This window comes from Stylophora pistillata, chromosome 2 (genome assembly GCF_964205215.1).
Source record: "Stylophora pistillata chromosome 2, jaStyPist1.2, whole genome shotgun sequence".
In the NCBI taxonomy this organism is placed as follows: domain Eukaryota; kingdom Metazoa; phylum Cnidaria; class Anthozoa; order Scleractinia; family Pocilloporidae; genus Stylophora; species Stylophora pistillata.
Window position 1 is genome coordinate 56,748,353 of NC_142520.1, and position 25,574 is coordinate 56,773,926.

A 25,574-nucleotide genomic window follows, 5' to 3' on the forward strand; every position below is an offset into this window, starting at 1 on the left:
CGTTTAATTATGCGTTTGGTTCACTCGTGTGAAGATCGACGTTTGACCCAAAGTCGTTCTTCAGGCGTTCTTCACGGCTGGCCAGCCGTGAAGAACGCCTCAGCCGCTCCAAATAAAATTAGTCGAACTTAATTGGGTCAAACGCCGAACTTCACAGAGCATAATTGGTTGAATTAGGTTTGGCTCATGTGGAGTAGGGCGTTTGACCCGGGCCTAATATAGCTTATGGGGCCGCGTGAAAGTGTTAATAAAATAATAAAATTAAAAATTATAAAAACTGCATCAGTGTAGTCAATAAAAAGTGAAATATGTACAATAAAAGACATGAATATAGTCAGTAAAAGGCGAAATCCCTTTCCATTTTGGGATGGCCCATTTGTGGTGACTCTTCATTAAAGTTCAAGTTTCTGAGGGCATGAGACTTTTTTTCCCCTTAATTTGGCGTAGTCCCTGGCGCTGACAGCGGGTGGTTCTGAAATATTCCAAACAATGGATCCTCTGTGAGAAATAGAAATTTTCATTGAAGTTTCAAAACGTTGTACGCTAACACGATGTTCATGATGGAGGTCATCAGGGGACTTATACCCCATTCACACCAAAGCCTAAACATGCTTTAAAGCTGTTTTGTTAAACATGGTTTGACACAACAGCTCCATAGAAGCTGCTCAAATCAATATTTGGTTGACTTCAAATGTGGCACATTGAAAATACAATTTAGCAATTGCTTGAATCTTGTGGAAAATTTAGTTTTTCAGTTCTCTGCTTCTGATTTTTATTCAGTTAAACCTGGTTTAACTAAACAAGTTTTCTGGTGTGAATGGGGTATTAGACTCTTCTCTTTGGATTATATGTTCCAAGCATGAGTGACTTATGCGTTTGCAGATATTCTAAATTAAGGTGGCTACAGGTCTGAAAGCGAATTCCTGGGTAAAAAGCGGGTGCGTTTGATCAGATTGAGCTTGTTGACGAAGCCTCTCTTGAGCTCTGATATGTGTTTTGTCCACGTAAGCTTGTTATCAATAATTACACCCAACACTTTAGAACTTAAGGACCCCTTTTATGAGATGCTGGTTAATTTTTAAACTACCTAAGGGACCGATAAAATGATTTTGTTTAACGGGATCATTCCCTCGCGCTTTTCGGGACGTGCCACTAGGGAGTTATGTTTGTACCGGAAGGTGAGTTCTTCTAGAGCTTTGTTCAGCGTTGTTGTGACCTGGTCTACAAATTCACCAACACATTCCATGGTAGTATCATCGGCATACTGGAACGTCGTTGCAGTGTTAACTACTTTCGGTAGATCGCTTGTGTACAAGGCGAAAGGTATGGGCCCGAGTACGGAGCCCTGTGGTATACCGTGTGCAACTTTGATATTCTCAGAGGGTACGCCATTAATTACAGTATACTGTTCCCGTTCAGACAGATAATCTCTTAGCCATGCCAGTAAGTTTCCCTTGATTCCAAAGTTGTGCTCTAGCTTGTGAAAAAAGATTGAGTGCGAAACGCAATCAAACGCCTTCTGAAGTCTATGAATACATCGCCCACAACTAATTTGTTATCGATTGCTTATAAAAAGTAAAAATAAAATTGGATGAAATTTCTGGAGGGTTTGAAAAGTCGGGAATAAAATCAAAGTGTTTGACATGGGATGGAATTCGAAGCTAGGTCCATCTACATTTTCTTGCCGTGACCGAGACCGTGCTACTAATTTGGTTCCAAGACCAAAGTCGCTTTCGTGACAGTATGCTCGGAGAAATCTGGCACTAGTTGGCGCAGACAAATTTCAGCGCGACCGCCACATTTGAGACCTTTGTCAAGTTTCCTTCAGTAGCGTGGAGGGCTGTGTTGTTGTGGTGGTGAGTTTAACCTCTTGTAAAGATGTTTTAGCTCCTTAACTTAGAGGTTGATTGTTTAGAATCGATATATCTCTGTAACTTTTCAAATCGTAACTAAATCTTTAATCATGGCCTGTGATTCAACTGAATGAGAAAGTCGAGTTTCGCAGTATTGAACGATACCTTGGTGATACTTTGTTATTCGTGAGGTTTACGTCTTTATTCATTATCTTCGCGTCGTAGGCTTTTGATTCGACTAAGAAACTACAAATCCTTCTAGCGGTTGAATCTTTGGAGCTAAGGATAAAGTTGAGTTGAAATTCATTGTTAAATTATTCATATTAGCCAGGTAACTGTAAGGTTATAAAGTTGAACCAGGGCGATTCATAAGGCAGTAAACGAAATAGAACGAAAGATCTTTTTGGAGCTCTTACTGTTAAATCGTGTTTTACAAATTATAGGTCCCAAAAAAGAAGGCTGCTCCATTTACATAGTTATTAAGTCATCACCACATATCGGAGCTGGAAAACACAGTCCTGTACATTTGTGTACTGTGGATACAGCATACATGAATAATGATTTTTTCGATTAATATCAACACAGCATCTGTCAGCCAATGAGATGCGACCAATGCGTTTGTGATTTCAAAGAAAGTCATACGATGCAAGAAATGGAGTAATTACAGCTATTAAAAGTGACCTTGTTACATTTTATGCAATGCACTGCTCATGCGATTGTATTAAAGTATGATCTGTGAGCAAACTTCAGTTGGGAGTTTGCATTTTATTTGAATAGATCATGGGCCGTAGAACCATGAATTCTTGTCCTTGCTTGTTGTCTTATTTGTTGTTCATCTTACAAATGATACTTTGTAATGTGTGAACCCAATGCTACAGAGGTTAACCTTCTGACCCCCTGATCCCAAGAGTTTTGTTCACATCCATAGTCGTTTCAAACCCAGTCATTTTGTTCCCAAGTGCAGTCAATTTGTACCCAAGTTTGAGTTGGTTCGTACCTGATTCCTACTTAGACTGCATATGGATTCACAGGTGGTTGACTAGGATCCTCTAACAAAAGTTATTCAAAGCAGGTATATTGCTATTCACAGTAAGAAACCAACCTTCACTTTAAACATACTTAACATGGATAAACATATAATTTTAGTTTGGGTATGAAATGACCAAGCTGGGTACCAAATGACTTAACAAGGTACGAAACAACTGGGTATGAAACCACTATGGGTACAAAACGATTGGTAAATGCACCAAATATGATGAATGAAAGGCTGGCAATTGTGTGTAAAAATGAACATAATAGGGCAAAGAAGATGGTTGGTTAGTCTTATGTTGAGATATACTTGAACTGTAATTAGAGATTGATTATATTTTCTTAAGAATTGAGGGATCAATCCTTGCCTCTCTTTTAGAACGTGTCTATAAAACCTACATACAGGCTGTACCTTTTGCTTTTTTTTTTTTACACAGTTAGCTATACTGAACTCAGAGGTCACCAACACAGGTTGAATATGATTATTTCCTCTTGAAGTCATTAACAGAATGACTACAAAATACATTGTACCGCACCAGAGGTGTTGTCTTCGATAGCAGTTGTTGGTCACAATGGAAGAGGAGAAAATAACCAAACGATCTCCAAGAAAAGCTAAGAGAAAACAGTTTTTTGACAGTGGTGCTGTGTCTAATATAAAAGGAGAGAAATTTAGAGCATGCGAGAAAGCTGGCTGCCCAGCCTCGAGACCAACTTGCTGTGCAAGATTTGATGAAACGTGAGTATCAGATTATATTTGTTAGAGTAAGAGGTGTAGTTAGCCATGTAAATAACATTTTGAATTAGTTTATTAAAATGAGATTATGTCACAGACCTGATTACGAACCAGGTAATGGGGTAATTTGGCTTTATCAGCTCAGTTGATAAAACCAAATTACCTAGTAAATCCTACTGGTACAGCACCTCAATTTCTTTAGAAACTTACCCCCTTCATTCAGGTAATGGTGTAGTTCACCACAGTCACAGAATCCGAAGGCCCTAAGGTTCCTCATGGGAACTCAGACTTTTTTCTGAACTTTTTATATTTGTTTCAGAAAGAAAAGAAAGACCTTTTTTCTCTGTTATTTGTTATTGTTTATAGCAATGTTTAGTATGAAATGATAAGTGTGCAGCTGTTAAGTTTTGAGAAATAAATTGCATAGAAAATTTAATTCAGCTTGTAAGTGAGAATTATGAATCAATTTAATCAATCATTTAAAATTGGTGTATGATCAATTGTTTAATTTTTAATAAAGCTGTGCTGGATGTGGCTATACTTCAAGATGGTACCACATGTCGGATGGGGAGCATTTCTGTAATGCCTGTTTTGATTACATGTATCGTAGGTAAGGCAAGCTACACTGTATCTAAAGTTAGTGCTAAATCAGGATGACTGGTTTAGTAATGTACTGAGTTGTTCTCAGAATTATCACAGAAAGCCCAAAACCTCACAACTCAGTCATGCCCTTGCAATTGTGTTGCAGGGGTTTCATTAACATTTTGAGCAGGAGGGCAACTGATTTTCACAGGCTGGAAAAAACTTTTTGAACTGAACCTCACCATAAGATAAACTTATCTCCAGATTGTTAAACATTCCTCACAACCGCTCAATTTGCGTGGTGCCCAGGCCCTTAATGAAACCCCTGGTGTGGGCATACATTTCTCCATGGAAGATCTGAAGGATAGATGAATTATTTTTGTGTTTATCTATTCATTCTTGGAGTACGCAGTGGGAGGCAATGCTCAATGATTTAGCTTTGGGATTTGGAGCTTTCAATTATTAGAATCAACTACTCCTAAAGGAGATCACTTTCAATTGCTTTTTCTGTTTTAAAGCTGTAAAAGTGGCTATGAAACATACACCAAATGGAAACTAGATTGGAGTTCTATTGGAAAAAAAGAAGCAAACATCAAGGTGTATGTTTCAGAGATGATCATGCCATTCTGGGTCCAGTGCAAGTCATGTTCAAAATGGAGGGAATTTCCAGGAAAGGAACTCACACCTGATGATATACAATCTTGGAAGTGTTCCTCACCATCAGCAGTAGTAACAAACAAAGAGAAGGTACACTGCCAACTAAGTGATCACTATTTAAGGGTTCAATCCTGCAAGTTGTAATCCATTATTGTTTTTGGTTGCCATGGCAAGGAGAAGACATTTTGGAGACTGAGTTTACAACTTAAGTCTCCTGTTTTGGGAAGTAAGTAAGGAAGTCCAGTAGAAGGTTGTAATGTTCCTACAGTATGTATAACTTGGTGAAAATGGTCATGGTCAGAATTTAAATAATATAGATGAATCGGCAGAAAATATTGGTGATGCTTCATGATCTTAATCCATAGAAATTTACTCATTTTTCTTCAATTTTTAGAGGATTATGCCTTGGGATGTCCTGTGTTACTCAACCCACCATCCCACCATCCATTAATTTTTTTTTGTTATATTTTTTTTTAATATTTTTTTAATATTTACAACTAGTCTTTTATTTCTGGTGATGTGAGCTCAGGCTGCCAAAGGCTGACTTTGAAAAAAGTTAAGCTTGGAGGTAACATTATTTTTGCAATGGAACCCACTGATGATGAAGAGTATCTGATTATGAGTATCCATGGACCCCTCAAATTATTACATTTTGGATGAATCAAACACTGATATATTTAGGGGGTGGGGGTTTGTACATAACTTGCCAAATCGAAATTTAGATGTTAAATGTCATTGCCTCGTGAACAGGGAAAAAAGAAAGCAGTGAGCCCATGCAGTATTCCAAAAGATGAGGTATATGAAAAACTCAGAGAGTGTTGTGGTACATAAAATTAACATTTTATTTGTAAGATTTATCCAGATACTCACAAGGCCAGTCAAAGTTCACAAGTTTACTTTGAATTCCAGAAATATACAAATTTTTGAGAAAACAAAGTTACCAGGTTGAAGTACTGCTATTTCCCTAGGGGGTATGCTTGATAAAGACCTTTGCAGGCTGCTCCCTACCCCCCCTCCCCAATCACCATAGTTGTCACCGGTGCCCCTCACAATTTTGTCAGTGTGCCCATTCTTACTCAAGGGTGGAGAGGGTAAAGTATTTGCCCAGCAACACATAGTGGCTATAGGGCCAGGGCTTGAACTTGAACCTCTAGATCCAGAGTTCTCCAACTTTGAGGCCACTAAGTCGCCACGAGACAAGACAGTGACAAATATTTATTTCTATGAGCAGTAATAGCAATAATTAATGACAGAGTGCAACTGATGTAATATTTGTAACTGACTCCAGGCGCTATAACCGCAAGTTCAGAATTAGAAATAAGGACGTCGAAGCACTGATTAAGAGCACTGGATTTCGTGTTGATTTCCAATAGATTTTCTTTATAACAATGTACCAATGCTCAAAACTGTCAAACTAAAATATAAGCGAAAATATCTAGTCTAAGCGACATGAAAGGACAAAGCCGAACAATAATTGGATGTGATAAAAACATGAATGCAGGAAACAGCAAAACAACTAAACTAGATATAAATCGACAAAATGAAACTAAGAAAGGCAGAAACATGTGCTTACCGATTGTCCTCTCTGTACGCCTGAGTAGTTATATACGCAAGATCAAAAACTTCACAACAAACACAATAAACTTCAAGAACACAAACTTAGACCATACACACAGACTACCAGTAAAGACGCACAAGGTTCTGAAATACTATCTGACAGAAATGTCACTAATATCTAACCTAGACAGTTACAATATTGTTCTCAACACATTTTTATTTTTGGTAGAGAATATCAGCTGTGAACAGTGCAGAGTGGCTGGATAGCTTGACAGAACCTCCTCTGCTTCAAAACTGCCCTGCAGCTCAATTCCTTGGGTCCTATTTTCCGGATGGTGTTGGCCTGAGCCCCACGTCAAACAACTGGAGGTGCAAAGTGGAAGATTCTGCAGGTGATGAATTTGATTAGAATTTAATAAATTTAATGTGTAGTGTGGTCTGCTACTCAGCCAAAGGATTTTTGTTTTCAGATGCGGGGAGATGCAATTTCTTGGAAGTTAATATGCTAAACTTTGAATGAAAAAGTCTGGATTGAACCCTTCTCACCCTTACATCAGTATGCATATTCTCCATACTGTTCTCTATACATTTTATAAGAACTCTCTCATGGGTCATCACCCTATTAAAGAGGTTGATACTTCTAGTTGCATCATGGTACGGAAACTTTCATAAACTTCAGCAGAGTAAAGTCTGCTCTGAAGCTGACTTAATCCTTCTCCTCTATCATTTTTGCAGGATATGTTCAACTGTTTTATCATCCAGAGAATACACACACAGCATACACTATCCGCCCAGATGTCATGGAACCTGAAGAACAAGAAACCTTCCCTGAATATGTTAGGTACCTTTTGCTAATTGGTTATTAATGAGTATTAATCTGATAAAGTGTAAAATTTACACTTTATCAGGAAATTTCTTCCTTTAATTCATTGAAGAAAATAGAAACAGCAACAAAACAACGCGTCAGTTTGGTACTGCTTCGCATACTTCTGTCACGCATTCCCCGTAAATAAATATCCGCGAAATTCACCCGCACTGAACAACATAGATAACAGTTTGGCGTTTTGGATAATAAATAACTTATTAGCCGTTTTTTCGCATAGTATCACTGAGTATTTTTACTCCTTTTTTGTATTTTCACACGCCCTGCAGGCTCGTCAAATTACGGTACAACTTGTAAAAATACTTTGCGATACTACACAAGAAAACTACTAATAAGATTATGTATTAGCGCTGGTAAAAAGCGCGGCAAAACCATTGTGGCATTTTTTACAGAATTGTATAGTATCAGATGCCTTTTCATTGCCGTGTAGACCATCGTGTATTCGACTCATTTCCAAAGTGTAACAATGTTGTCTGCTCTATTTAGTGTTGACATAAATAAAATAGGCAAACCTTAATTTAGAAATGTCATGTCATGTATTCTTCCATGTCATTGGTTTATTGAGGAACTTAGTTCCTAAAGAGCAAAGTCCATTTTGCAAACCAAATCTGATTGGTTGACACAGGAACTTAGTTCCCAGAGAACTCATTAAAAATGCATTTGAGATCCGATTGGCTCATTCAGGAACTAAGATACCTCAAATGTCAAGTACATTTTAAAATGGTGAAGTACAGTTTTAAATGGGGATACATTTAAAATGAAATTTGGATGAAGTGACAGTACTTTTGATACTTTTACTATTGTTTAATACTAAGAATGATATCAGGTAATAATCAGAGTAATTGCTTCTGTCATTTTTCAGACAACCAATGCTGTATCTTGCTTTACGAAATGTCATTTTATCTCTGTGGATGCTGAACCACAAAGTAAATAGAATCCTCTTTTTTTGTGAAATGTATGCTGCACAATAGACTGAACAATTAAGAGTTATTTGCTATGAAGTCTCCAGTTCATATAGAGAAGGACCTGCCTCAGCCAATTACTCTTTTGGGGCGACCAAGACAAGCCTCGGCCAGGTCATTGAGCAAGATACTTTTAATTATTTTCTCTGTTCTTTGAATTGATACTAGGAACTGTTATGGAAACCTGAAAATGAAATGGACTTGCATCAAATTTAGGGGCATGCCCCTTATTTGTAGCCTTTACAATTACTTCCAACTCACTTTGTAGGTAAAGCCTGCTTACAAGCCAGGCAGCCCATCGGGCTGGTGCTTAATCTGGTTTCCGTGGCATGAAGTGACTAGGAGTATTTCTACTCCCCCTTGGACGGAATGCTAGTCCATCACAGGGTTACTCCCAGCATTAAATTCGCTGGTACCCATTTATATTCCTGGGTAAAGAGAGGCACTGTGAGAGTAATTTAAAAGTGTTTTGCCCAAGAATGCAACACAGTGTCCCTGGCCAGGGATTGTACCTGGACCACTTTCTCAGGAGTTGCGGCGGCCTCATCGTTAGTGTGCTTGACTCCAGATCAAGTGGTCTGGATTCGAGACTCAACTACATGGCACCAGAATAACCCTCAGCAGTTCTGGGACCACCAGGAAATCAGATTTTATGCCTCCTCATTATTTTGATTTTCCTACAGGAGTTTCTAACACCAGAAAAGTGTGCACAGTATATCATTGTGAGAGGCCTGGTCAGAGTATTGATGGTTACAGAGGCTAAACGTGTCCTGTTTTTTCTGACAAAGAAAGGATTTGTCAATCATGGTATTTTAGGAAAAGTGCCTAAAGTTCTCAGCACACCAAAGGCTGCAAGGGTATGCTTTTTGAAAATGGTGAACTCTAGATCAAACCACATGTATAATACAGAAATTTAGAGCTTGTTGCAAAAGATAACTAAAGTGCTTAACTTTGAACTTATAAAATTGAAATGTTATTTCTTTAGAGTAAGCAAATGTAAACGTAGAACTTGAAGTTGAATACTAGATCGTTGATTGAAATGTTAACTAACTATCTAGTAAATGATCCCAAACATGTTGTTTTGGGTATATTTATTAAAATGCATCAGCATTTAGTTTTTCCAATGCTTTCCCTTGCAGCTTTCTGTCATTGTAATTGGTGCTGGAGCAGCAGGTTTGGCTGCGGCAAGACATCTCACTACTTTTGGTGTTAAGGTGCTGTTCTATCTTCTTAACTTGTAATTGGAATACTTACAACTTGAGAATTACAGCCAATTAATCACCAGATGGTAAATTTTTTGGTCAGAAGTTCTTTTCGGACTAATGACCAACCAGGCACTTTTAAATGTGCTCGTGCATGATGCAAAATGTGTCCTTTCTTTCACAACACTGAGAAAATATCGGGACCCAAACAATCCATTAAGATCACAATCACCTCACGTGCACCTCCGCCAATGTAATCTATTGCATAACTTGCACTTATTGTAAAACGATTTACATCGGCGAAACAGGCAGAAGACTAGGTGACCGATTTCGAGAACACCCTCACGACGTGGAGAGGAATGACAAGGACACATCGAAACCAGTCGCGAGACATTTTAATTTACCTAACCATTCTAAGCAACACATGGCAAACTGCGGTCTTTCCTTACACTTTGGTAGCACGGAAAGCCGGAAAACTCTTGAACAAAAGCTCATCTTTCAAACTGGCAGTCTAAATCCCACAGGTATCAACAAACGCTTTTCATTCCACTAATTTATTCGTGTTTTTCTCGTTGCCATGTTCCCACCAATCACGTAGCTCCTTTTTCTGCCTTTAAAAGCACACACAACCCACACTTCCCATATTCGCTCCGACGAAGGGCTAACGGTCGAAATGTCAGCTTTATAATTGTAACAGTAGCCAATTTACCATTTCAACTTTGTTGATATATTCAAATTATTTTGTTACCCCCACCGACGCAGCCCCAAAAAGTTTCTTTAGAAGCTATCAGCCTTTAATCAGATGGTAAAACTCACCAGTCAAAAGCCATGCACCACACTTACAGTGTACTTAAAACTGTTCAACTGACAAAGAATCCTTCCCTTGTTTTGATGTTAAATTTTAACTTTAACTTTTAACTTTATTTAAGAGAGGGAAGTGCAATAAACTGTTACAGTTTTCTAACCTATGGCCCTTAACCCACCCATCCCACCCCAGGGGAGGACATCCATCCCACAGTAAACTTGTGCGTGGGAAATTAATGTCTCCTACCCCTAACCCTGCAGGAGACGGGAACTCCATTTATTCATCCCTATCAGAGAAGACTAGAATATCTAACCATTTCTTGATGTTATAGAAAGGTAGCATATTCTTCTCAATTATTTTAAGACCTTGAGTGTTGGTCTGGCCGGGGCTCGAACCCTCTACCTCCCGCACACCAGTCTAGCGCTCTATCCATTGAGCTAACTGGATGTTAACCTATGTTAACTCCTAATACACACTAATGCAACTAGATGTAACTATATTCTCCATACTTTTCCTTCAGTTGTAAACAAGAGGAATCTGTTTAACAATTAGGAGCTTCCTTAATTGGTGATCATTTCCTTTATTTTCAAGACCATTTTGTTTGATTCAGCAGTAATATTATGAAGAGAAATTCGATTGAGCACTGCACTCACAAGGTGCAGCCGAGTGAGTCCGCAACAAATTTTGACCACTGTGATGACAATTATCGTTGTCAATAAGGGTACAGACCATGCTAAACCACTGTTGATTTGTTTTTAACACAACACTGACATCAGATAAAATGATTCTTTCAGTGTGTGACATGTTGCATGATAAGTTGATATGCACAGTATTGTCTGCACACTTATCTACAAGGGCAAATTGCAACATCTCTGCCAATTATGGTAAAATAAATGTTAATAATTGTTAGTGTATATTTTCAAGAAGTGAAGATGTTGTCCTCTTACAGGTGACAGTTGTTGAGAGTCGAAACAGGATAGGAGGGCGTGTGTGGGATGACACACATTCTTTAGGATGCTGTGTTGGTACAGGAGCACAAATACTGAATGGCTGTGTGAATAATCCAATATCAGTGTTGTGTGAGCAGGTGAAAGTATACTGTGAATTACTAATTTAAAATAAATTATAACAATCCTTTGACTCTGAATTTTTAATTTTTAATTTTTTATCTTCCCTTTTACAGAAATACATTTGCATGTAAAGCAAAGAGAATTCAAACCAATTTCCATGTTACATTTAATATAAGATAGTAGTTCAGAAGATGAAAATTAATATGAAATTAGTCAATGATCATTACCATCTGTTAGCTGGAAAATGTGTTGACATTGTATAGGCCGGGTTGTTTTAAAAAAATATGTTTATCACTTGCACGAGTGAAAGGATAAAGTTGATATTGAATCATTTGTCTGTAGAAGAGAACACATTTAAGAAACAATAATTTGAAATGTATAAATGAGAAACAGTTGTGTAAATACAAGACAGTGGCAGTGCTTTCAATGAAATATGATACAGGTGGGGTAGTTGAGAATAGCAGGTGTGCAGTTTTGTAATTGTGGAGGGCCTTTTCTTGATGGAGAGGTCTGTACTCCTGTTAATTTTGAAGATATAGACTCTGTCAGGTGTATTTTTCTTTAGTTTGAGGTTCATTCCAGTTTGTTTTTATTGTTCCTTGATGCCAGCCAATTTGACGAGAGTTATACATGAGGGTCTCAACAGGGTGATGGTTGTTATGGCTAATGATTAAAATTTTTGCCATTTTACTACTAAGGGTTAATTTCTTGTCACTAAGTTAAACAGAAAAATTGTTAAGGTTAACTTTTTTCATGACTGATAGTTGAAATTTTTCAATTTTTATGTCTACCAGCTGAATTTTCTTGCCATTTTATGGCTTGTGGCTAACCCCATTGAGACCCTCACACACTAAAGTCTTGTTGGGAGTACAAATATAATTTATGCAAAAGCTGCAAGTGAGAGCCAGGTCATTATTATCTACAAGCAGGTAGATCTACCCACTACCTGGCTGCTTTGAAACCTGGCAGTAGCTACCATGATGCACATGTAATATTCCAATCAATATGATTATTAATTTTTCTTTTAAGAAGTAAATTTATTTTACAGTATTAAACCCTGTTTCTTTGCGATCCTGTAAATTTATTAAAAGCTATAAATTAAATTAACTTTGTGCATACCCCTCTTTTGTAGGTGGGTCTTCCCATGCACCACATTACCAGCAAGTGTGATCTTCTTACAGAGGAAGGCCAGTGTGTAGATGCGAGCACAGATAGTAAAGTTGAATTTCACTTCAATGCCCTCTTAGATGCTATTGCTGAACACAGGGAAGATGCAGCAGAGGATCAATCTTTAGAAGGTAATGATAAACACTGACACTGTGGTGACCGATGCATCTGACAGTATTTTTCGGTAATGCAATTTGAGGCCATCTGTTGTTGAGTACAGAACAGACACGGCAACGTGGATTCTATTTGTTTAATGGAATGCAGCAACTGCGCTGCTTACTGCTAGTCTATATCTGGTGATAAGGTTGAATAGTCAAGTATCATCTTACATGTACATGTTTGAAGCATTATGCTCAGCTGTGGATGGTTGGTTTTCAACAGCTGTGATTGAGCATATTGATGATGAGCTCCTTCAGCGTAAGTCAGAGTGTTACAATATTATAACAAGTCACACCAAGGATTTAATTGTTTAAACTTCCTGATCACCACGTTCTGTTTTCTTTCATAGACACGGTACAGGAGATGCACAGGTTGTTCTTGGAAGAGACCCAAGTATCGTTTAGTGAAGTAAGAGCTCAAACCTTAATCCTCCTCTCAAGCTGTGAGACATTTCCTTTTCAATGTGTGAGGATGATGGAGTGAAGATGACCCCCCCCCCCCTCCCCCCACCTGTTTCTGCTCTCCTTTTGTTTTGTCAATAAGAAGTTTCACTTGGAAAGGAAGTTGGTGTACAGTTGCAGATGTTAATAACTTCAAGTTCAAATGGTTTAGAAAACAGGTCTTGGAGTGCTCTGTTAATCACCTTTGGATCTTCATTTTCCAGCTTGAAGACAAGCTGCTGCAATTTCACTTGGGAAATCTTGAGTTCAGCTGTGCTGCTCCACTCAGTAAAGTTTCATCCATGTCCTGGGATCAAAATGAAGAGCTTCCTCAGTTTTGTGGTGATCACACTCTTCTTCAACATGGCTTTGGTGTTCTCTTGAACAAACTTGCTGAGAATTTGGACACCAAGCTCCAGTATGAAGTACGTAGATGAGATAATATTCAGGGCCAGGCTGTTCAAAGCTGGGTTAAGATAACCCAGGGTTAGTGTGAAATTTAATTTCAGATCTGAAAGTTTTAAAAGAAAGTTCAGTTTAACTATTTTTGTCTACAATTTGATGATCGAATGCTCTCAAAAGAATAGGGAAAGCTATCCCAAAAAAGTTCTTGAATAGAGAAACCTATCCCAAAAAGGTTCTTGAATAGAGAAATAAGGAAACATGGATTAAAATTTAACCTTGGGTTAGTGCTAATCGTCCTTTGAACAACTGGACCCAGGGCTTTGCTCTAGCAGAGCCTGGGTGCTGACAGTGATGTATTAATTTTTTGGGAAACTTGTGTATATCTTTACTCATAGTAGTTAAAGCTTTGAGAAGCAGGACAGGTTTCTGGGATAACTAGAGACATCAGGCACTCTGTGATTTTTGTACAAGTGAAGCTTTGACCTTGTTAATTTATGTAGTTATAAATAAAGTAAAAGTAAAGTCTGTCTATGAGCCAAGTGGCACATCTTAAGCTGGTGCTTAACTCTAGTTTCTGTAGTATGTTGCCACTAAGAATAATTCAACTGACTCCTCTCTGAATGGGGGTTACCGTTACCCATTGAAACACTTGGATTAATAGAGGCACTGCAATAGTAAAAGTGTTTTACCAAAGAACACAACACAGTGTCCCTGGCCAGCGTTTGAACCAGGACCACGTTAAGTGCACTAACCATGAGGCCACCATGCCTCCACTTTGAGCAGATTTGGGCTGGTGAAATTTTGTGCTGAACACTTTTCTCTTGCTGTGGGTTGGGAGAGGGATATCTACACTCAGGCCTTGTAGTGACTCACTCTGATGTAATGATCTATGTTACAGTATTATAATACTAAATAAAGTATGTTATGAAACTTTTATTTCTCCAATCAGGTAAAGGAAATTAATTACGAAAACAAAAATGTAATGGTTACAAGTTCTGATGGGAGGCAAATGACAGCAGACAAGGTATTTTCACGTTGAAACAACTGTAGACTGGGCGGCGATACATACTGCTCTACCACCAATAAGGTTTATTTGGGTTTTGAATGATTATTATAAATTATTATTATTATTATTATTATTATTATTATTATTATAATGATCCTGCCAGGAATTGTAGTATTTTAAGGTCATTTATTTGAGGCTTAGAACTTGATGGAAGTAAAGAGAGACTAATCTCTTTGATTTCCTATTTACTTGATATTGATGAATTATTTATGAGTATGGTTAAGAAAATTGAAAGTTAAAAATTTTCATTAGTTCTTTACTTTTCATTTCAGGTGATTGTTACTGTTCCACTGTTCTTGTTGAAGTCAGAAAAACTGAAATTCATTCCTGCACTCCCACTGAGGAAGCAAGCTGCCATATCAAATCTTGGAGCTGGTCTTATAGAAAAGGTTTGATTCATTTTACCAGCCTGTGCCCCGCCCAGTTGTGTAAAAGGCAGATAATGCTATCTAACAGATAAGTTGCTTTCCAATGGATAAGTGATGGCAGCGGATAAAGATTTTTTCACTGGATTGCATTATCCAACCTGTTTAATTTCGCTAAGAATATATGAAAGTCATATATTTGAACTGTGGTTACAGAAACGCACATGAGAACGATCTTCGCAGTGAGGAGCGCTATTTAAGCAATTGTGAAATTAAGACCTGAAAAAATTTCAGGCTTGTACGGGATTCTAACCCATGACCTCTGCGATGCCAGTGCAGTGCTCTACCACCTGAGCTAACAAGCCAACAGGGAGCTGGTCATTATGGTGATTCTTAATAAACCTGTGAGATGTTTTATTTTATTTGACAGTTAATCAAGTCTTTGTAATCAGTTTTGCTTTTTTTCTTTCCCATATATACAGGTCTCAAAATACTTTTATTTTATCTCAGTGTGTCTGTCTTGTGCCTTTTATTGGTTTTAGAAACATTTGACTAATTTTCCTTTCTTTTTCTCGCAACAACCACATCTCTCATCTGCTGTTTAATTTAAATAACACACATCTTGATTAAATATGATTTTAAAAATCTCAATTTTTGGTGTTGCAGGTCATTTTAAAATTCAAATACAATTTCTGGGAGAAAGTTGTCCAAGAAGCAGATTTTTTTGGGCATGTTCCCCAATCACATGAAGGGCGTGGTCACTGTGGCCTCTTTTATAACCTAAGTAAAAAGGTGGTTATTTTTGTTTTCAAACTTCATGTTGATATTAATATCCATGTTGGAATTGCAATAAAGTGTTCAATTCCAAGATCAGATAGGTAAGAAAGAACCCTCTTTTGGCCGCTTTGCATTTCCTGGGGTTTCAATAATAATTATTCGGGATTGGGTGAAAAGATGAAAACCAAAGTGATTACATTAGGCAATCAGAGCAAAGGGTTGGTACAAGTCTTTTAGACCAATAACAAAGCAAAGTGAAGGAAAACCAATGCAATCTAGGATGACTTGATTCTCATTTGAAAATTGCTCTATTAAAGAAAAGAAAAAAAGTTTTTCAATAATTCTTCACGTAGCCAAGATGATTATTACAGAGTATCTGGGTAAATTGTTGTTATTTCTTTGTAATGCCTTTCTTTTGTTCCAAAGGGAAATGAAAAAAGCAAAAAGACAAGCTATGTTCTAATGACTGTGTTATGTGGAGAGACAGCCTTACAAGCACAAACAATGACCGACAAGGAGGTTGTGGATTCATGCATGAACACACTTCGCAAGCTTTTTGCATACAAGGTAATGCAACTGGTGCACTGTAACAGTTTTGTGTTTTAACTTTATTCCTTTTTACTCTTCTGTGTCTGTTGTCTGGTACAAGAAGTGCTGATGATGATGTTGATGAAACTATGCAAATATAAAATCTGTTTTCTTGTTGTTATTAAAGTGTTCCACAAATGCTATGAATTCACAGAGGGGGGGTCATGTATCCTCAGGGCTTTTAAATTAGACTTGGGGGGGGCTCATTAGATTGGGGAGGTTTTCTTAGAGGGGGGGTTTGTTAAAGAGGGGAGGTGTATTAGAAATGGGAGAGGTTATTAGAGAGGGGGACTTACTGGGTAAGGGCCTCGTCAGAATTTACAGTAAACACAAATAATATTGTCTGAACAAAGGGTCTTGATTATCTTAGATTCCAGAGCCTGAAGCTTATTTGGTAACACACTGGGGGAAGGATCCTTTCTCAGGCATGGCTTACTCATACATTCCTATTGGCAGCAGTGGAGAGGAGTATGATCATATGGCTTCTGAGGTTGATAACAAGCTATATTTTGCAGGAGAGGTGTGTATGAAATTAACTGCCAAAGTCTTTTGCAAAATATATAAAGGCTGATAGTTTCTAAAGAAACTGTTTGGGGCTGCGTCGGTGGGGGTAATGAAATAATTTGGATATATCAACAAAGTTGAAATGGTAAATTCGCCACCATAACGATTACAAAAAGCTGACGTTTCGAGCATTAGCCCTTCGTCGCAGCGAATGCAAAATAACTTTACTTTAAATTAATAGATTAATACTGTGCCCTTCACAAACTTTAATATGTGGAATAACCTCATAGAAACACCCTGTACTTTCAAATTAATATGAAGGGGTCAGGAAAACAAATCAAGAAACCCCTTTAAAAGATTTTGTGAATGAACAGAAGATTGGATACTGTTTTAAGTTAACATTTTTACTCGTAAACCCACACCTGTTCTAGGCAACAAATCGACAATTTCCACAGACAGTTACTGGAGCCTACTTGAGTGGAATCAGAGAAGCAGAAAAGATTATATCATATTTGGAAACTGGCACGTGACATCAGACAAAGAGGTATCACCAGTTCAACAATACATCGTTCTGTGTAGACTGAGCAGAAACAGACGCCCATGATAATGGAAGTAAATCTCTCATTATAGAAAATATTATTTGCAGATGATTAACTGCCTTAAAAGCTTCCCTTCTCCTCTTTTAAATCAAACTATTAACCTCTTCTCCTTTACCTTTCGTTACAAATTTGTAAGAGAACATGGCACTTAATCAAGACTTTCTCTGGCTGTTAATTGTTTCAGTAATTACCACCTGTTTGCCATATACATGTAGATATTGAAAGGAGGTAGTTGCAAATCAAGGACCTCACAGTGAAAGGGTTAATTTGTGTTGTTGAAGGAGAACTGTAATAACTATTATTATTGAGAAGATAAACTTTTGATTCAGAATAAAATGTGGTAGAATAAATTAGTTAATGACATGGCACTAATTTGTTCTGCTATTGGGGTACAAAAATGTACTTCTATGTTTTGTCCCATGTTATGGCAGTGCTTCTTTAATTGTTGACAAAGGCAATTGCAAATGCCTTCTTTGCAAGACATGTGATAAGTATAACAGACAGACAACATGTTTACATCCTTGATGCTTCCCAGTTGAGATCATACATACAATTCAGGTGGGCAACAAAATAAAATTGTGCATCTGCACGAGTGCACAGTTTAAACCTTACAGTGATCTGAATTGGCTGGCAAAAGGCTGTAAACAGGTTAGCCAAATAAATTGACTTGAACTGCATCAAGATATCAGTATATCCTCTTTGTTCAAGTTTCATCACATCATTCATTTGATAGACAATTTGTTTAGTTCAAGTTATTAGTTAATATTCATCGCCCCCACTCCCTCACCCATCTAACCAAAAAATGAAAACAAACCCATCAAAATCCAAATTTGCTTTAATTGCACTTAAAAGTTTTTGAAGACTCAACATTGATTACATCAAACATTGATTGTGTAGTCAATGACTTTGTGAGATGTTTCATGGCTTTTATGCAGCTTTAACCCTTCAACTTCCACAAGTGATTAACCTGTAACTTCTCCCTATAATATCCATACATTATCCAGCAAACAGGTAATGAGAATACTCAGACTTATCAGGTAGAAGCTGTTACATTGATTGAACTCCAATTTCTCACAACCAATTTACAAGGAAATGTGTAGCTGCTAGAGGGGAGAATTAACAGTCAGATCTCAGGAGTTTAAGAGTTAATGAAAGTTATAAATGAGAATTTGACCTTATTTTGGATGTTATAGCAATTATCTTAAGTTTGCTAGTGCTATTATGACTAATATTATTTAATTGTATTAATGCATTATTTATGACAATGAATAAAAATATTCCTTCAAAATAACACTGCTGCCAATGTTTCTTCACTATTTTGACTTTGTGTCAAACTCTGTAAACAGTGAGCAGTGTAAAGATTTGCAGCATGTTTTTGTGTTCAGAAGAAGTATCCAATCGGGTCTGAAGTAATAATAATAATAATTTAATATTTATATTGCGCAAATTAACATGTCAATATGATCAAATGCGCATCACAACACTGTTCGGGGGACTTTGGCCAGACTGCATCAGCAGTTTACAAACAATCTAAGGAAACTTATTTGAAGATGCCCCCTCCCCCCAATTCCCAGTAAACAGGCCAGACCACGTCACAGTAATCTCGTGAGTGGGTTCTTTAACATCCCCTGCCTGACCAAATTATCTAATTAATAGATGCAGGAGACGGGACCTACGGTTTATTCATCCTTATCCGAGAAGACTAGAGTGTCTATCCATTTCTTATTAAAGAAAGGTAGCGCATTCTCCTCAGTTATTTTAAGACCTTGAGTGTTGGTCCGGCCGGGGCTCGAACCATCGACCTCGACCTCCCGCACAACAGTCCAGCGCTCTAACCAATTGAGCTAACCGGGAGGCGGTTAGCTCAATTGGTTAGAGCTAACCGTCACATTAACAGAAACCTAGTGATACTAGCCCTCATGATTGTTTTTATCAGAAAAGTTTGTTTCACCCTCAAGTCTTGCTGTTAAGATGCAGAATGAGATTTTTTAATGAACAAAGACTCTTACAACACCCAGATCAAATGTTGCCACATGATAAGACACCAAAAAAAAAAAGGTGGCAGAAAATACTCAAGGGAGTGCATGTAAAGTATGATTAAGGACCATTACTTTGTATTTTGGCTACTGGTCTTTTACCTGGGTTTAATTTTGCACGAACCAAACTTTTTTTGCTGCTGTTCACAAGGAGGTGAGAGAAACCTTAAGTGGACAATGATGGCAACTAGGACATGGCAAAACAATAGATCTAAAATGCAGAAAAATAGCTCAGCCATGTATTTTAAAACTGCACATTTCTTAGCCGTTCTCTATGAAACAACATTGTGAAATAATCAAAATTTGCATGGTGAGAGAATGGGAACCCCAACGGCAAATTATTAAAGTTTCCATGTGGAACTCAAAATTGCATTCTAACATTATTCAGAAGTTGAGGTGTGAACCTTTATAGAGGAAAAACCCATCCAGAAATTCTAACAAAAGATATGAATTCCTTTTCTTCCGATCAATGACTTCCTCTGTGTCGCTCTCCTGACTGCCTGACGTCCCTAATATTAAAAGAAGGACTGACAGAAGCCTTTCCAGCAATGTGGATTAAACTGAACATGTTCTTTTCTGCTTAAGTTCCCAAACTACTTGACTTGTTGTTCTTGGGATTCTTTGACAGGTGTGAGGAGATTAACTGTGGAGGATATTTCCTGGTTAAAGAAAAGCAATAATTTATCATCAGCAAACTTAACTTCAGAATAATTTTTAGAAACCAGCATCAATTCCCCTCAAGTAATCATTTGATGGAAACCAATCATCATTTAGATAAAGTGTTCCTAAATGAAGTTACTGGACTGGACTTGCATATTGCTCTTATCTATCCAGAACCTAGTTATTCAAAGGGCAGAAAATACCATCCAACAGGCCCATATAGTTTGAATGGTGAACAGTTCTTTCCATATCTGGTGGATAGCACAGTAGGTTTTAATGACACTTACCCACAGGGAAGCAATTAAATGGATAGCATCACGAGTGTGAAGGAAACACACCGTGCTTTCTACCTAATAGAAATTATCCAATGGATAGTAAATGATTCACCCTTTTGAACATCCAGGGCAAAGAATTGTTGAAGTTGAAGTTGAAGTTCATTTATTTGTTTAAGCAGGTTGATTAATTGGCAGCTGTACTAGCTGATGTGGACCTGCTGTCCTAACCCACCCATCCCACCCCAGAAGAGGACATCCATCACAGAGTAATCTCGTGTGTGGGAAATTAACGTCTCCTGCCCCAACCCTGCAGGAGACGGGACCTCCATTTATTCATCCCTATCTGAGAAGACTAGAATATCTAACCGTTTCATGACGTTATAGAAAGGTAGCAAATTCTTCTCAATTATTTTAAGACCTTGAGTGTTGGTCCGGCCGGGGCTCGAACCCTCGACCTCCCGCACTACAGTCCAGCCCTCTATCCATTGAGCTAACCGGGAGGCGGTGATAACACTTTACCTGTGAACTGTCTGTGAAACCTGAGGAAATGATGGATAGAACTTAATCCCATCCAGGAGGGATAGCGGTACTCTAAGAGATGAGAGTTGATTTCCTCTTCACAATATCAATAAACTTTTAACTAAAGCAAAAAGGTAACAAGAAATGAGTAAAATATCAACCAGGGGAAATAGTTTGATTTAATACCAAATTCTTAAAAGTGAAATTATAAGAAACATATAGCAGACAGTGTAGAGAATTGATATCTTAATCATGGGAGTAAATGGATACCTCTCTGTATTTGGCAATCACCAGGTCTTTAATCTCTTGAGGTCTTAGAGGACCAAACAATTTTCTTTGTCTGATAACATAAACCTGGAAAGCAATTAAAATATTCTAATAATGATTTTACCATTGTATAGAGCTATTATCCAACTGCACCAAGTAGAGTACAAATATTGTGCAAATCAAGAAGAAATAATCTTGTGTTTTTTTTAAATTTCTATTTTGACTTGCCCTGCAGGTTTGTCAAAATATGGTACAACTCATTACAAAACTTAGCGATACTACACACGAAAATGTAAAATAAGAGATTTAATAGTTAGTTCTTATTAACGTGTGGGAGGTCTGTATGGGAGAATCTTGACCGAGGTCTGTACAAGCGACCGAGGTCAAGATTCTCCCATACAGACTGCACTAGCTCGGTTAATAAGATGTTTAATATATGGCTGTGTCTAGAAAGCAATGGAACATTATATTCTTTGTAACTTTTTTTTCTAGACCGGTCTAGATACCAGTCTAGATGGGAAAATCTAGACTGCTTTCAATATTGATTTCAGCCAATCAAATTCGTAAATTCGGTAGTTCCCAGTCCTTGTGAGACACAGCCATATAATAATTGTGAATAATGGTTAACCCCTTAACTCCCAGAAGTGATCAACATGTAACTTCTCCTTATAATATCCATACAAAATTCATTATCCAGCAAACAGGTAATGAGAATTCTCCAACTAATCAGGTACATGTAGAACTTGTTATTTTGATCTCACACTAAATTCCTGTAACTAATTTACAAGAAAATGTTTAGCAGCTAGAAAGGAGAATTAACAATCAGATCTTGGGAGTTTATTGGTTAAAATCAAGTCTGTGCTGACATGTTGTTAAGTTACGTCACTCACCTGCTCATATGAGTTCATGTACATTTCTCCAATTGGTGCTGCGCTGATTTTAACTTCTAGCACAAACAGAGGGGAATTTTCTAACCTTGTAAGTATGAACCTTATTTGGCAAGAAATAAGTAAATTTATTTAGTAGGATTAAAATGACTGCGACTTTTAGGATTGATAGATTACCTGGATACCTCATTCCTTACGCATGATGCCATTCAGCTTGGCTAAACTTCAAGGCAGCAAATCCCAAGCTCATTTATTGAGATCCGAACTTTACACTCTCCCTCATAAGATTGCAAAGTCAATTCTTCTCTTTGTCAAATTTTAGCTCAGAGAATATCATGCTTTATCAAACAAAGTCTGCTTGTTCATAATCTTCTTTCTTCTCTCCACCTTTCTGCTGAACAATGTATCAATATTGCTGGGAGAATTTACTCACTGATCGCTCTGATTCCTTGAGTGATACCTCTCACCATTGGGATGAAAAAGGACCCTGCTGCAATAGCAACAATTTCTAAGTTTCGTGCCCAAAATAATTGTGGAAAAGTATATTACAACTGTACCTGCAAAGACTTGGAGACACTGTTGGTCTCATGTTTCTGACCTCTTTGTCAAATTCCAATCTGAAAAGGTCCTCCTGAGCTCTGTTGACAGGACATCCTAAAATTTTGCCTGGTTGAATGAAAAGATAAAGTCATCAATTGTCAGCCAAGTGCACCATCCAACTAGAGTTTACCACAGTTTCTGTAAGATGAAGAGACTAAAAACTACTGTCACTCCCCTGGATGGGACACTTGTCCAATGTAAATTATCCCCCCCTCACATTTGGTCAGGTTTCCCTAACAGTTTGCTGGTCCCCATTCATTCTACTGGGTGGGGGATGCACTGTATTTGTTAATAATAATAATAAATGATAACAATGGGATTTAGTAGTGGACATCCACTAGGTAGCTCTTTTTTTCCACTGCTTTCAGGTTGCATTAGAAGTCAGAATGTTGTCTTTTGTGGAGGTAGGAAAACCAAAGGACTCAGAGAAAGACCCTCAGAGCAAGATGGAAATCCAACAAAAGATTCAACCCTCATGTGACACCAGGTCTGGGAATCAAACCCAGGACACAGTGATGACTGAGAGGCAAGGTGAGCTCTCTCACCACTAGGCCATCACTGTTCCCCAGAGAACACATCCTCCCACAGAGATCTTTCTCAGGAACACATTAGACAATGTGACAGCAAGGCCATTAAAACAGATTTCTCAACCTGGAGTACAGTGCAACAAGGCCACTCTGTCTACCTGGTGATAGTTGATCACAAACTAATCTTGTATGCACTATCTGAGAAAGTTCAAGAAGATTGTTGAGAGGAATTTCAAGTAGACCTACTCTAACATCACTGCCAGACACTTACCAGAGACAGGATCAACTCCAAACACCAATACACCTCCCTTTGTGTTCAGCAGTGCATTAACATGTTTTGTGATTATCTAGAAAGAAGACAAGCTCCATCACTGTTATGTCTTGTAATGAGATGTCCTCAGAACAAAAGCATATTACTATAACCTGTCTGCACCTGCTCTGATACAGAGTGGTATGAATTGTTTCCAATAAACATATCAGGGTGAAGGGGAACAAGAAAGCCAGAAAGACCAGGGAGAGGGGTCATAGATCAGGGTGGAGGGGGACAGGAAAGCCACAAGGAGCAGGGAGAGGGGTCATAGGAAAATAAGGGTTGAAAGGGTACAGAAGAAAGGCATGGAAAGAGCAGGAATCTAGAACTTTAGAAGGGCAGGAAGTTTGAAAAAAATTGACAAAATTTAATTTTCAGTAATCATTAATCAGCAGAAGTTGTGGTTAGAATTATAAGTACAGGAGGCACAGGGGTGGTGTAAGGGAAGCAAGAGATTTTCACCTGCTTTTCTGTCCTGCCTACCCCACCTCCCTACATCAGATGGCCACAGGGTCAACAAGGCCTTGACATCTGAGGAATGACCTTTCTCCTTTATATTACTCAACCTACCTCATGAAAGTTCCCAGAGGGGTATCCCATTTTTGGAAAGAAAAAATAGACTCTTCCATCTTCATTGCTGGGGTATTTTCCACCTTTCTGCATCTTTTGAACTGGAGAAGAAAATTAAAGAAAAAAAAAACATAAAGCAAGACAGGGCTCGACACTAACGGTAAGCCAACTAGCCAAGACTAAGTAGAAATTCAGTTTTGGCTGGTGGTTTTTCGATTTCCATTAGCCAGTTTGGCTAGTAAACTAACTGAAATTGTTGAAACATCAAAGTTGTCACCAGCCACTTGGCTAGTAATTTGAAAAGTTAGTGTCGAGCCCTGCGAGACATTGGTACTATTTTAAAATGAGGCCAAAACATCTCCCGATCAGTGTGTTTAAATCCACGTCCTCAAATCAATGGATTTCAACTAATATGAATCGATCAAGCTTACTGATTTATCGATCGATGTCGATCAACTCTGACCTCTAAAACTGACCAACATTTTTTTCATACTACAACGTCACCATGAATAAAATATCAAGGTCGCGAGAATAAAGGAAGTGATCTCTTATTAAAGCTTTCGATTGTTAATTAAATTCTCCTTGTTAACATCTTAGGAAATATACAGATAACAGTATGTAGAATATGCACTCTGATGGGAGTAATCATTCAATAGCCACGTACAGTACCGTTTGTGTTTCTTCATTTTAATTTACCTGCAATTTACCGTTGTTGGTGATCACCTTGCGACCGGATTCTGCACTAATCGGCACTGAATGTACAATTTTCAAGTTTAAATTCAACTTGATACTTTACTTATTTTTATCTCATTTAATCACAATGCATTCTTTTGTTTTCTGCCTCGTTCTTCAGAGCGTGCCGACAAGGTGGACCTCAATGGCCCTCTATTCTGTAGTTGCTCCATTTTGTTTTGCTTGTACAACTCAACCGTGATCTTTTTTTTTTTTTTTAATCTTGAATTAAATGAGTTTAAATCCAAGACTTGATTTGCTCTAAATGTACGAAAGTATCCTCATTTCCTCACCTGTTTTAAGAATGAGCTGCAACTCCGCAGGCTGATTGCAAAGGAGGTCAGATCAAATGATGGCGGGAAAGGTTCGAATCCAGCCTCGTTTTCAGGGCATACTAGTTCCCAGGAAAGCCCGTCTTTTAGGTTGAGCGTCGAGAATGATGGGTAAAATATTTTTCAAAGAAGTGGCTTTTAATCTCAGGAAATAACTTTTATTTGAAAAAGCCACTGTTTTTCGTTTTAAATTTATTTTTTGTGTTGATATAATTTGTTTTGCAAAGGCGTACTTTCTTTGCGCAGCAAAAATAGTTCTGATCATGGCTTGGGCGAACGGAAGATGACGATCAATTGAATCGCAATTAGTACATATATTATATCCCTTCTATTTAAAAAAATAGTGAGGGAGGAGGAGGACGGGACGCTTATTCAAAAGGGGCGCTCCTTCAGCATTTTGGCCCAGGGGGTGGACGGATACTCAGGGGGAGGGGGCTCATTATGTCGTGGGCGTTA

At 37.9% G+C, this 25,574-nt stretch overlaps 2 protein-coding genes and 1 non-coding gene across 7 annotated transcripts; 1 reads left to right on the plus strand and 2 right to left on the minus strand.

Annotated features, from left to right (window-relative positions):
* The first annotated feature begins 1,771 nt into the window (after positions 1-1,771).
* Positions 1,772-18,694, plus strand: LOC111337606 (lysine-specific histone demethylase 2). 5 transcript variants are annotated; one of them, XM_088748788.1, is made up of 21 exons: positions 1,772-1,856; positions 2,079-2,925; positions 3,320-3,618; positions 4,136-4,225; positions 4,716-4,944; positions 5,605-5,649; positions 6,641-6,803; positions 7,147-7,252; positions 8,157-8,220; positions 8,940-9,113; positions 9,396-9,470; positions 11,213-11,350; positions 12,466-12,631; positions 13,009-13,067; positions 13,324-13,524; positions 14,454-14,528; positions 14,843-14,959; positions 15,602-15,727; positions 16,139-16,279; positions 16,671-16,820; positions 17,236-18,694. In XM_088748788.1, exons 3-21 carry the CDS (start codon positions 3,455-3,457, stop codon positions 17,332-17,334), a joined length of 2,382 nt encoding a protein of 793 aa, XP_088604914.1. In that variant the 5' UTR covers positions 1,772-1,856; positions 2,079-2,925; positions 3,320-3,454; the 3' UTR covers positions 17,335-18,694. The 5 variants fall into 5 exon arrangements, with proteins under 5 accessions (XP_088604914.1, XP_088604916.1, XP_088604913.1 ...); XM_088748790.1 differs by having other exon boundaries at positions 3,381-3,618; XM_088748787.1 differs by having other exon boundaries at positions 2,079-3,618.
* Positions 15,228-15,300, minus strand: Trnaa-ggc (transfer RNA alanine (anticodon GGC)). Its single transcript has one exon. It is a non-coding gene; the product is annotated as a tRNA-Ala (tRNA).
* On the minus strand, positions 18,221-25,181 carry LOC111337616 (schlafen-like protein 1). The gene is made up of 7 exons (XM_022943951.2): positions 25,080-25,181; positions 24,055-24,155; positions 23,446-23,521; positions 22,605-22,713; positions 22,051-22,150; positions 21,164-21,247; positions 18,221-20,098 (listed from the first exon to the last, which is right to left on the minus strand). The coding sequence occupies exons 2-7, from the start codon at positions 24,145-24,147 to the stop codon at positions 20,033-20,035; spliced, it is 528 nt and encodes a 175-aa protein (XP_022799686.2). The 5' UTR covers positions 24,148-24,155; positions 25,080-25,181; the 3' UTR covers positions 18,221-20,032.
* Between the last annotated feature and the right edge of the window lie 393 nt (positions 25,182-25,574).